Here is a 12,796-nt window from a genome sequence, read left to right on the forward strand (position 1 = left end):
ACGGTGAATTTAGAAAAATCATCTATAAAAGAAACAAAATAGGGATAACCAGCTTTGGACTTGAGGGGTAAGAAAGCGACATCTGAATGAACTACACCAAAAGGTGTTCGAGAGCGGTGAGGTGATCTACTCCTAAAAGTTGTCTTATGTAACTTTCCCCGACAGCAATGAATGCAGTTCTTGACATCATCTACGTCTTTTTGAGTTAAAGGAACGGAAATCTTCATACTCGATAATGCTCGTTTTGTACCAATTTCACCTAAATGACCCAAAATACAGTGCCAATCATAAAAAGATTGATTAGGATCTGGGTAAACAGATGAATGAAGACAAAGGCTGCTAACTTCATATTGCAGAATTGGTAAACCTCCTTGGTAAAAGCCAGTAGCCACAACACTACCACCTTGAGAAAGAATTTCAACTCGATCCTGTAGAAATGATGTTGAGAAACCTAAAGATCGTAGTTGAGAAATCGACAAAAGACTATGTTGTAGTCCTGGAACTTCGATGACATCCATAGTAATAGTGCCTTTAGACCATGGTAACGGAACAGCACGTTGTTGAGAGACTTTCAGGCTAATACCGTTGGCAACTCGAATGGATGGAATCTTGGAAGAATTCAAAGCTACAGATGTAAGGATCTCTTCAGAGGTAAACGAGGGTACACATGTCTGGGTACATCCAGAATCTAATATCCATAAACGCTTTCCAACACCGGTAGATAAAGCACAGGCATCGGTAGTGACCAAGAACCCGGAACCTTCTGGTTGATGAAATTGAGTATTGGGGGCAGGGTTCCATGCTGATAGAGGAATCAATTCGGTCGATGGAGAAGGTTGTTGGATTGAAGGTTGATTGACCAGATTAACTTCTGGAGCACGAGACGTAGAAGAGAAAGACGGTTGACTCTGAATCATTTGAGAAAAAAATTGTTTGGCCAACTTATTACATGTTTGCCAAGCATGACCTTTCAAGTTACAGTGAGAACATATCAAATCGTTAGTTGCAGAGGTGTTTGATCAAAAGTTGGGTGTTCGTTGTTTGCCTCTTCCTCGATTGGATGAATGATTAACTTGAGGTTGAACAACTGATTGATTACGATCATTGGTCACAGACAAGATGTGAGAGCTGGAAGCTTGATCACGACGACGGATTCCCTCTTGACGAAGAGAAGACATCAGAGAACCAGCCGTAAGAGAATTTTGGTTCATGAGACTGCTAATAGCTGCATTCCAATCATTTGGAAGAGAAGCACTGATAGCAGCGCATACAATGTCATCCATACTTAGTTTGGACTTAGAGATAAGTTGATTTAAACGAGTTGCAAGCTTCTCAACGTTTGAAAGATGAGTATCGATGTCGTCGTCCACCATTTGACAAGAAATCAAACATCGAAGAACTAACATCTTCGATCCCATTGAAGCATCGTTGTGAGAATCGGATAAGGATTGCCACATAGCAGCAGCGTTGCCCATATGAGGCCTCATGACAGAGTAGTTTTTGGAATGAGCTTAACGTAAAAGCACCGAACAGATGGCGTGGTTTTGCTGAGTCCAGTGAAAATTAGGCTGATCTGCATCTCTTAACTTAGGATTCAAGATGTGAGCCATACCTGCTCCAATGATAGAGCCAGACATTGCAAGTTCCCAATTGGCGTAGTTGGAGTTGTCACCTGGAGGTTCTAAAATAGTTAAACCTACAACTGAAGATGTAGGTAAAGCCAAGGGTCCCCACTTTGAACCGACCGAAAATAAGTCGTCAAAGTTTGTAGGAGGAGTGGAGGGTTCCTTGGGTTTTGTCGAGGAAGATGTAGTAACCTCCTTGCCCTTGACGGAAGAATCTGGTGCAGATGTAGATGCCATTATTACTGATTTGAATCGTGAGAAGAAAAAAAATCGATATCGAGATTGACGAGATTTGTTAGGCGCTCATAACCTGTTGGACTGAATCCAAACACAAAACAGAAATCTTAGTATAAGATAAAGAGAAACAAACACGACGATCTTATAATAAGATTTTGTAAAGAAACAGTCAGATGAGAAAAAGAGAAATCTATCAGACTGGTGTTAAGCATCAGGTTATAAAGAAAACAAAAAATGAAATACAATGAATGACGTCATAAGATCATTGACGTAATGTTCCTCATTTGGCTATATGATGTAATGTAGTCAAAATGAGAACAACGAGAATGGTCAAGATCAGAAATACATTTATGAGAAATACATTAAGAATGAATAAGACATTTGAAGCACAAATAAATCCAACAGTCAAGCACACAGGCAAAGAAGTGAACAAGACAACCAGACGAGATGAGGTGTGTGAATTTTGAACCCCTAGTGTTGGCTAGTTTATACATAGGATCAAATCCATGCACTGAGTTGGACACAATGATGAGTAATTAATCTCGTAGTTGATCGCTTCAGAACTTGGTATAATGGTAAGGTAGAGGGAAACAAAGTTTGGGGACCAAAAGTTGCTTGAAGTGAGGCTGGTAAACATCTGCTGTCTTTTCGATCTCAGCAACTCGGAGGATCTAAGGAGAAAAAGAGAATTGTAAAATGAGTGAATTATAAACTTGATCAAGATGATAATCAATTTGAGGTTTGCTTCACCTGAATCGAACAGAATTGAGCACGGTGACGAGAAGCCATGTCCTGGTAGCAAGCGTGAACAGCATCGGCTCAAGACATCTCACGGGATTCCTTGTACATGTTGTGGCCCCAGATCGAGAATCATATCGCCACCAGATACCAAAGTTTTTAACCTTGAGAGGTTTTTTCTTGTGAATCTAATAGAAAAGAATAATAGATTGTGAGTTGGGATTCAAGAAGAGAATAATGAATCTCAAGCCTAAAGATATGATCAACATACTTGATTAATTCCAACAATCTCACCCAAAGCTTTCTTAAGCTTTCTTAATTGTCTAAGGTAGTACCAAAATAGCACACAGTTGTTGAAATCTTACCATCTTGGGATTCCAAAGCTTGAGGCTGAAGAAACCGGAGTGACCGTACTGAACTCCAAACTACGGTGGTGATACAGCCAGAATACGGAGACGGCGGTACGGTAACCCCCCTAATTATCTGAGGATTTCCAGACTACGGTACGGTTTGACCGTAGCGGGTCAGACCGCAGCCTACGGTGTCTAGACCGTACCGCACCGCACCGTAGGCCGTTTTTCTCTGCGGTTCGGTTTGTGTGTTGACTGAAGATAATGTATTACAGCAAGGCCAGAACTACAACATCTCCGGACCGTTTGGCCAAAACAATGTTACAAAACAAGCACTGATCAAACATACACCCATGAGCCAGGTGAATGTGGGTCCATTGCAAGCCGGTCTCAACGCCATTGCAAGGAGAGCTTGGGTCGGCGGCGTTGGTCTAGTCCAATCAATCACGTTTGAAGAAGGTTCTAGGCCTGGGATGCCTTGGAACGCCATCCTTGCCGTCACTCACAATTATTCCGATGCCTTAGTCAGTGGGTTTTTTCTGCTTTAACACCTTTACTGTTGTTGATACTTTATCAGACCACAGGCAGGAACAAATTCACCGTCATCTACAACTTTGGTTTCTTTACACCACTACCAACTTATTGGAGCAAGCTGATCGTTGGTGAAAAGATCTGGGTTGATGCTATTCTCATTGGCAAGGACAAAGAAACCTCTTTCTTCATTGCTGAGGTACGTTGCAACTAGATTGGAATAATGGACTATTAGAACCTTGAGTATTTGTGATCAAGAGACTACTGAGAAAGGTGCCTTGGGATTATAATAAGATTGCAACGTGAGGATTAGGAAAATCTCTGACTGGCACAGTATAAGCGCACAATAATCTCAGTACAAGCATAGCCTAGTAGTGGCTCATAACACCACTCCCCCTTTATGTTACCACTCCCTCTTGCTGAGTGAAACATCTTTCCACGGGTTTGCATTAAAAAACCCCAGTGGGGAAAAAGCGTCACCCTCTCACCATTCTCCTTTTCCTGTTGTTTGTCTCCATTCTCTTTCCGTATTTCTTTTCAAATTCATTAACTAAATCTTTTGCGTTTTGAACTCCTTCTTCCGGTTCCCACGAATCATGTTCAGCACTATACCCTTTCCAGCTTACTAAATACTCAATTTTATTTCCTCTTCTTCTTTTATCTAATATTTCAGCAACTTCGTATTCTTCTTTGTTTTGAATTATAATTGGCGGTGGTTCTGCATTTTGTTGATCAGAAATTTTGCTTTTGTGATATCTTCTAAGTAAGCTGACATGGAATACCGGATGGACTGTCTTCATTGAAAGAGGTAGGGTCAGCCTATATGCATTTCCTGTAATTTTCTTTTCAATTTTGAATGGGCCAAGCCATCTATGGCCAAACTTAGCTGAAGGTCTCGTTGTTGATATGTGTTTGCTATTCAACCACACCTTTTTGCCTTCCTCCCATTCAGGTGAAGCCAAGACTTTCTTGTCGAATTGAATTTTCATTTCATGTTGCGCCTCTTCCATTGCTCCTTTAAGTTCTTGTTGCACTTCTTGAATTTGCTTGATTCGATCTTCAACTATTGGTAAGCATTGATCTTCCGTCGGTACTCCTGAAAATGCAACATCATACCCATAGTTAGCTTTGAATGGCGACATTCCTATGGACACATGAGTATTATTGTTGTAAGAAAACTCGGCCATTGGAAGGAGTAAGTCCCAATCATTTTGCATATACGACGTGAAGTGTCGTAGATATTGTTCGACCGCTTTGTTGGTTATCTCTGATTGACCGTCAGTTTGAGGGTGATACGCTGTCGACGCCTGGGTGGTAATGCCTAGCCTTTTATTCATCTCTTTTGTAATTCTTGAGATAAAGATACTACCTCGGTCAGACGTGACACTTTTTGGGGTTCCATGAATACGCCATACGTTTTGAATCATCAGCGTTGCTAGCTCCTCAGATGTCATTGATTTCGAATAGGCTACAAAATGGGCCATTTTGGTTAATCTGTCCACAACTGTTAATATGCTGTCATGTCCATTGGACTCCGGAAGGTCAGTAATCAAATCATAGCATATATCAGTCCACAGTCCATAGGGTATTGGGAGAGGTTGTAAACTTCCAAACGGCTTAGAGGTTCTCGCCTTTACCCTCTGACACGACTGACAGCCATCTACATACTTGTTGATGTAGGCTTTCATTGACGGCCAAAAGTATGATCTTTTCACCAACGCTAGCGTTCTTGACCTTCCAGGATGACCCGCGATCTTACTATCGTGCCTTGATCGTAAAATTTGAATTTTGAGATTTGCAACATCAGGTACTTCAACACGCTCATTTTTGTACAGAATGCCATCAGTTGTTGAGTATCCCATTAAATGTTTTGAATTTGGCATTTCTATAAGCATTCGTTGAATTTCTGATATTCTTTGATCTGACTTTGAGTATCTTCTGATTTCCTTCATTATTTCACCGTCACCCCATATTAAGTCTTCATATTCTCCAGCCATCAGTTCAATTTCATTGCACGTAAATTCTTCTAGTTCTTCTTTTTCTATCCAGGCTTCTGGGAGGTCTAATTCATCAATGAAAGCATCCACGGGGAGGTTCTTAGGTTTCAGTAGTTGTCCGAAGGTCAGTTTTTCTTCCTTTGATGGTGCTAGGTCCGGTCGTCGTGATAATGCATCAGGTTTCGTGGATTGTCGTCCCGGTCGAAACCTAATCTCAAAATCAAAGCTGCCTAGTACTTCAACCCATCTAGCCTGCCTTCTCGTAAGTTCCTTCGTGGTCATCAGTGATTGAAGGTTCTTGTGATCAGTGTATACGATAACACTCAGCTGATGTGGGTTTCCTTCCAGATATTGACGCCATTCCTTAAAAGCCGTTACTACTGCTAATAATTCTTTATCAAATATTTCATAATTTCGTTCAGCTTGAAGCAATGATTGTGACAAAAAGGCAACTGGGTGTAGTTCTTCGTCATCCTTTGATATCTGCGACAGCACTGCTCCAAGTGCAAAGTCGGAACAATCACACTCAATGATGAACGGCCTATACGGGTCTGCTATTTTCAATACTGGGGCTGATATGAATGCTTGTTTTAGGCGGTCAAATGCGTATTGTCGAGCTTCAGTCCAATTGAACGGAGTTTCTTTTTGCGATAATTCATGCAACGGCTTTGCTATTCCAGAAAAATGAGAGATAAATCTTCTGTAGAAATTCGCGAATCCCAGAAACATTTGTACTTCTGATAAGTTTCGAGGAGCCGGCCAATCTTTCACAGATTTCACCTTTGAATCATCCATACGTATTTGATTGTGTGATATTATAAGTCCTAGATATGACACCTCTTTTTGAGAAAACTTGCATTTTTCAGGTTTGAGCCATACATTCTGTTCTTTGAGAATCGTGAGGATTTCTTTCACTTTGGCTTCATGGTTTTCTCCCCTTTTTGTATAAATCAAAATATTGTCCTGGTAAGCGGCGACATCTTTTCCTATATGAGCTTTAAGTATATCTTGAATGAAATATTGAAAGAACCCTGGTGCGCCTGTCGGACCAAAGGGCATGGTGAGTGGTTCAAATTGCCCTGCTTTGCACAAGAACGCAAGCTTTGCTTCGTCTCCTTCTCGTACTCGTAGATTGTTGTAACCGTTCCTCATATCGAGACTGGTGAAATCTTCAGCGTCTAGAAGACTATCTATCAGTTCCATTGTCAGAGGCAAAGGATATTTGTTCTTGACAGTCAGCACATTTAGTCGTCAATAGTCAAAACAAGGGCGTAGGTTCCCATCCTTATTCCCAGTGAAAAGGACTGGTGCCGCCCAAGGAGAGGTGGTTTGACGTATTGTTCCGTTTTTCAAGCCTTTATCTATCATTTCATTAAGAGCATCATTTTCTTTGGGTGATAGAGGAATGATTCTTCCTGCTTGCGGAGTTGCACCAGGTACTAAGTCAACTCTGAAGTCGTATGGTCGATGAGGAGGTAATACATCGGCCTTGCTCTTCTCAAACATATCCAGGTATTCATGATATGTACTTGGTACTAATTCAGCGGCTGTCTTTGCAGTTTGATCCTTCGCTTTCTCAGCAGCTAGTTTGGCTGAGAAGTTCCTTGATGTTTTAGCAGCAGCTATACTCACATAAGACTTTGTCAGTCTCGGTGTTAGGATCTTTCTTGCTGCTCGCCATAAGCTGTGAGGCCGTGTCGTCGGTGTTAGGGATAATCTGTTATTTGGAAGAGAAGCTTGATTGCAACCGGTTCTTTTAACAAATGGTGACAATACGGTAGCAGACTCACATTGCGGGGGTGTTTGTGAGTCTAATTTCGACTCCACCCCCTCTTCACAGTTCCTAGCTTCCTCCATGTTGCTCACTTGGCTTCTCGGAGGTGTTTTCGGACTTGAAGACGCTGCAATGTTAGCTTTCGGACCAGCGCTTGTCTTTTGAGGTGTGTTCGAGTGATCAGATAATTCTACAGGGAGATAAAGCTTGTGACCTGTTTCATTGAAAATTGGAACTTGACTCGAATCGTACTCACATTGCGGGGGTGTGAATGAGTTAAACTTGAACTCCACCCCCTTGTCACGGTTCCTAGCGTGCCTTTCTGGCTCCTTTGATACCTTCGAGGCTGTTTTCGGACCAGACGAAATCATTGATTCAGACGGAACTGAATCAATGACCGCAATGTCGCCATTCTCGCTCTTTAAGCAGCTCCTACTCCAATCAATGCGCTCATGGTTCTTCTTTATCCATGGCATTCCTAGGATCAGGTCGTATTTGTCACGTAGCTCAGTGATAATGAAGGTGGTTGTCGAATCTTCTTTGTTAATGATATAATCTCCTACTTCGTTGATGTGAGAAGTGTGTCCACTAAAGCCTGTCACTTTTCTTGGTTCTTCCAGCGGGGAGGTTGTTAATGTGTGCTTCTTCACAAATGCACTGCTCTCTGCTTCATGAGTTGCTCCGCTGTCAATGAGGGCGCGGGCAACTGTTGTCGTGGCATGGGATGGGTCTGTTAGGTGGACAAAATCAATAATTCTTGTATCTTTCATTTCCAAACTACTGATATCTCCTAACTTCTCCATACATAAACTGCTCGGGGGAGGCACAACATTCACTCCCGAGCATCGCCATTTTTTGACAATTCAGCCTTACTACTACTACTCTCTACAACGCTACCACTACTACCCCCTAATTGACTTTCAAGTTCAGCGATCCTAGCTTTTAATTTGCCTTCCGTTGAATAATTTGAATAATTTTTTCCTCCTAAATTCCAGTTCCTCCCACGTTTACCAGCAAAGCACTCCACTATGAAATGACCTGTTTTACCACATTTGTAACACGCTTTCGCCATTCCTCTTCTTTTATACTCTTCATTAGAGATGTTTAATTTGTAAGCTGAGCAATCCATAGCATCCGGATCAATGGTTGAGGCTGAAGTAGACGTAGTCGCGGCTGATGCATAACTGGTTTCACTGGTATGCCTATTTATCTTGTTATCTAATTTAATTGCATATTTAGCCATATCTTCAGCCTTTTCAAATTCTACATTTACCATATAAACTGAAATTTCCCTCTTTAACCCTTGTTTGAAATGAGACATTAGGATATTTTGAGGCCATTTGATCACAATTGCCAATTCCGAAAATTTAATCCAATAGTCTGAAACCGTTCCCTTCTGCTTTAATTCTCTAAACTCTTTTTCTGCTTTGGATACGCGTTCAGAGTCAAAAAAGGTCGCTTTGAATGAATCAATAAAGCCTTTCCAAGTTACTGTATCCGCTAACTCGGAGTCTAGAAGTTGATCAGTCAAGTTTTGGCCCCAGATGCTGGCTTTGCTCGACATATATGATAATGCGAACGCAACCTTTGCTTGATCATTAGCAAATAGGTGATTGTTGAGCTGCATATATAAGCCTAATTGATTCATGAACACCTTGGCCTTTGAACCTTTGCTGCCATCGAATTTGTCGGGAGTCGACATTTTTGGTTGGCGTTGAGATTGAACGGTTTGATTCACGTACACAGGTTGAGCCGGCATGGTAGTAGGATTTCCTTGAACATTATCAGCGGGTATGTTAGTTTCAAACTGACGTAAGCGTTGTTCGGCTTCTTGTCGTTTTTGTGATTCTTCCGCTAGGCTGGCTTTAACTTCATTAAACTGAGCCAATAATTGATTCATTTGCCTCAATACTTCAGCCAGAGTTGGGTCATTTTGTGGTTCCATCACGTTCTCTTCGAGTTCGTGGAAGACCTCGCAGGATTTATTTGATTCGTTGCTTGACTCAGAGGTCGAATAACTTGGTACGTTGAAACTTGGCGTTTTGGATCTTCTTCGGTGGTAAACTAATTCTACAGTGGTAGGCTAACTTTAATTGCGGATTTTCAATCTGATTTCACTTGCTGCTTTCCACCTAATTGGATTGCGGAGTTAAACTAACTTAAACTTTGAATCTGATACAGATCTTGAACTTTTGATTTATCTTTAAACTTTTCTTCTTAACTTTTCGATTAACCTGTTTCTTCTTTCTTGATGGTTGTAACTTGCTGTAGACTATTGATCTAAAGGTAGACATTGCAATATATTAGGACCTTGAGTATTTGTGATCAAGAGACTACTGAGAAAGGTGCCTTGGGATTATAATAAGATTGCAACGTGAGGATTAGGAAAATCTCTGACTGGCACAGTATAAGCGCACAATAATCTCAGTACAAGCATAGCCTAGTAGTGGCTCATAACATGGACCAAGCTGATTGTTCCAATCTTTTAGCTCGAACATTACAACACCTTCTAAACGACATACCACAGTCAACTCAACCAACACAACCATTGAACTTTTGACAACAATAATACACCACCGAACCAATTCCTCTAATTGCTTCACATCAATTATGCTCACTATACGATTAATGTATCAAATCAATTGTTTATGTTACATCTTATGCAAGAGATTCATGCTCTTTGTCCTATTGTTGCCTTTTGACAATTCTGTCCATGCATGCACTGGACCAATGCAAAATTTGGGGCTTTCATTCCACAATAAAACCAATGCAATGCAAAAGCCGGTGATCTCCATGAAGAATTTAATTGAGATTAAAAGCAGGTTCCCGCCATACTTGAAGTGAATTTTATCTTTTTTTCTGGACTTTTAACGGACTAAAATTATAATCATAATCTATCTCGAATTAGATTATGATTACTTTTTCTTTGTGTTTTTTCTGCACTCTACAGAAGTGCAACTTCTTTCATTATGCTTATGTTGGTCTAATCTTAGTTGTGATTACGACTCTAATACTTTTCGAGATACTCCTATCAACAGTCTTAACTAAGTGCTTTCACTCAAAAGTTTATGAAAGCGCTTTCACTCAAAAGTAAAAGACGAAGTGAGTGGAGTGCTTTCACTCCACTCACTCAAAAGAACATTCTCTACCCCCAATTTTTGTTAAGGCTGGCTGGTCGTGCTTTCCTCAAAATAATATAAATACCCCCATGAAATCGCCCACATCTTCTCAGTACATTCACCATCAGTTTAAGTTTGTCAAATGGCAGTGTGCCAAAATTGATGAACCTGATCTTTACATTGAATCATGATCTCTCTGTAAGGCGGTGCGCCAATATCAGTGAACTTCCCTTTTTTTGCTTCATCTATCATTTATATAATTATTAGTTTGCTTCAACTGTTGAAGATGAATTATAAAGTCATTGTCGTCGCTATCAAAGCAATTTAACTGCACAAGTATATTGATATTGAGACACAAAATGGTTGACTAACACAAACAAAACACGCCACAGCTCTACAAAGACTTAATTACCTCTGCTTCTAAACATACAAGAAGCGCTGTGTTTCTGTACACGGTCTTTTTTATTTGGAATAATGAAAGTTCAACCCAAGGAACCACCCACTTGAGTCGAAAAGATCATATCTGACACCCCGTCGTCAAAACTTGCCTCATCCCCCCCTTGCACGGGATTTGGATCCATACTTTGCAACCCCATTGCTGGACCCCTTTGTCAGCTCTAGACTAATTCTTCGAGATGAATAGACTAAGTCAAGAGATGAAATGTACTTTACAAAATGTATTTCTTCAAATCTGAATGTTGATTCTAGACTAGAGAGGAATTATTTTTCGATTCTTTGTAAAGTAAAGAGGTTAAGCTACGATTGTTAATTGTAACTGTCTATGGTGCGGAATTGAGAACCGCTGCCAGTATATTAGCAAGTACAATTACTTGATAATCTGCCGAGGTAAACACTTACGAGAGTGTAGAATCCTTGGGTGACGCTTTAGCGTTGATTTGATAAGACAATTCTTTATCAAAGTGGAAAAAAGGTATTTAGGAACTTTAGTCGGATAACTACTAGTTAAACGATCTGTAACGTCCTATTGGTGGAAATGGAGTATAAAGAAAATAGAGCGAGAGAAAAAAGGTCCGAACGATGATTGTTAGTCTAAACTAAAGGAAATTTATCGGTAACGATTTTTCTAAAGTGTAAGTTCTAATTTTTATCAAACGGATAAAAGGGATTTGATTTCTAATTCTGAGTTTTCGTATAACGGAAAAGGATGAATTTGAAAAATAGTAAAAGATAATTTTTGTGATGGAAAAGGATTGTCCTCTTTCTTTGTTCAAAAGATCATTAGTTTTTAACTATTCCAATTATTTGGTTAGAGCTTGATCCGGTCCAGTCCCTGATTAGGGTTGACGCGCTTCTAACTTAGTTACGCCTGGTCAGGGTAAGTTCTATTCTTGATTGTCCTGGTTTCTACTACGTGGATCCTTCTCAGTTAGGACTGATGAAGGGTCTCTTGATCATATCGTGATCAGACAAAGGGTGTCCTAATTACATTGTTATGTAATTATGATTTCTAACTTGTTGGGCTCTTGAAACTCGAGCTTGAGAGATGTGTTTAATATTTTATGGGGTGGGTGATTTTTACACCGACTCCTTTACACCGGATTGTTCTGTGTAAACACGGGTCGGTGTAAAATTCCAAAGACGGGGGGTGTTCTTAGATTTTTACACTTGTTTTGAAGTTTTTTTTTCGGTGTTAAAAAAAACAGTGTAAAAAAACTGTGTAAAAATCTTGTTGCCGGTCGTGAGTTCGAATTTTACACAGTTTTTTTTACACATGATAAGGCGGTGTAAAAAAATCCAGTGTAATATTCACGGGCCCCGACCCGAAGTGTATTTTTACACCGAGCAAGCTACACCAAATTGCCATGTGTAACATCGGGTCGGTGCAAAAATGTAATTTTGCTGAGCTGACATTGAATTTTACACCGAACCTTTACACCGCAACTGTTCAACGCATAACCTTCACATCCTTGAATGCCTGAAGGTACCATACAAACCAAACATCAGACGTATATACCTGATGTTTGGCCGACAACACAAGATATCAAAGGCACGCAATTGCAAGTCCAAACAATCGCAATACCGTTATACCGCCGTTTCACGTTTCCCACATATCCACATATCCATGGAGTGGAGGCCCATGTGAACAGATTACGGTTCATGATCATATGAATTATGTTCATGATCATATGAACAGAAGCAATCCAGATCGGAAACAGGATTATGTTCCACTTTGGGAGTTTTCTCCCGGATTGCATCACGATGATATAAACCAATCGTCTATTTTGTTGACGACCGTTTCTCGGTTTGACAACACGGCTTTCAAAAGCCACCACTCTCTAATACTTTCCCTTTTACTCTTATCAAAAGCTTCATTACATTTTCGACGTTACTTTTAAAGAAAAAATTGACGCTTTTGGTCATTTGTATTGGTTTCTATAACTTCGACCTGCTGTTGGGAAACAAC

At 40.4% G+C, this 12,796-nt stretch overlaps 1 protein-coding gene across 1 annotated transcript; it reads left to right on the forward strand.

Moving 5' to 3' along the window:
• Positions 1–3,303: 3,303 nt before the first annotated feature.
• Positions 3,304–3,695, forward strand: MELLADRAFT_61217 (uncharacterized protein; the record flags this gene model as incomplete). The annotated part of the gene is made up of 2 exons (XM_007407170.1): positions 3,304–3,478; positions 3,535–3,695. The coding sequence occupies 2 exons, from the start codon at positions 3,304–3,306 to the stop codon at positions 3,693–3,695; spliced, it is 336 nt and encodes a 111-aa protein (XP_007407232.1).
• Between the last annotated feature and the right edge of the window lie 9,101 nt (positions 3,696–12,796).

The sequence above is a fragment of the Melampsora larici-populina genome (assembly GCF_000204055.1).
Source record: "Melampsora larici-populina 98AG31 unplaced genomic scaffold MELLAscaffold_8, whole genome shotgun sequence".
NCBI classification, from domain to species: Eukaryota; Fungi; Basidiomycota; class Pucciniomycetes; order Pucciniales; family Melampsoraceae; genus Melampsora; species Melampsora laricis-populina.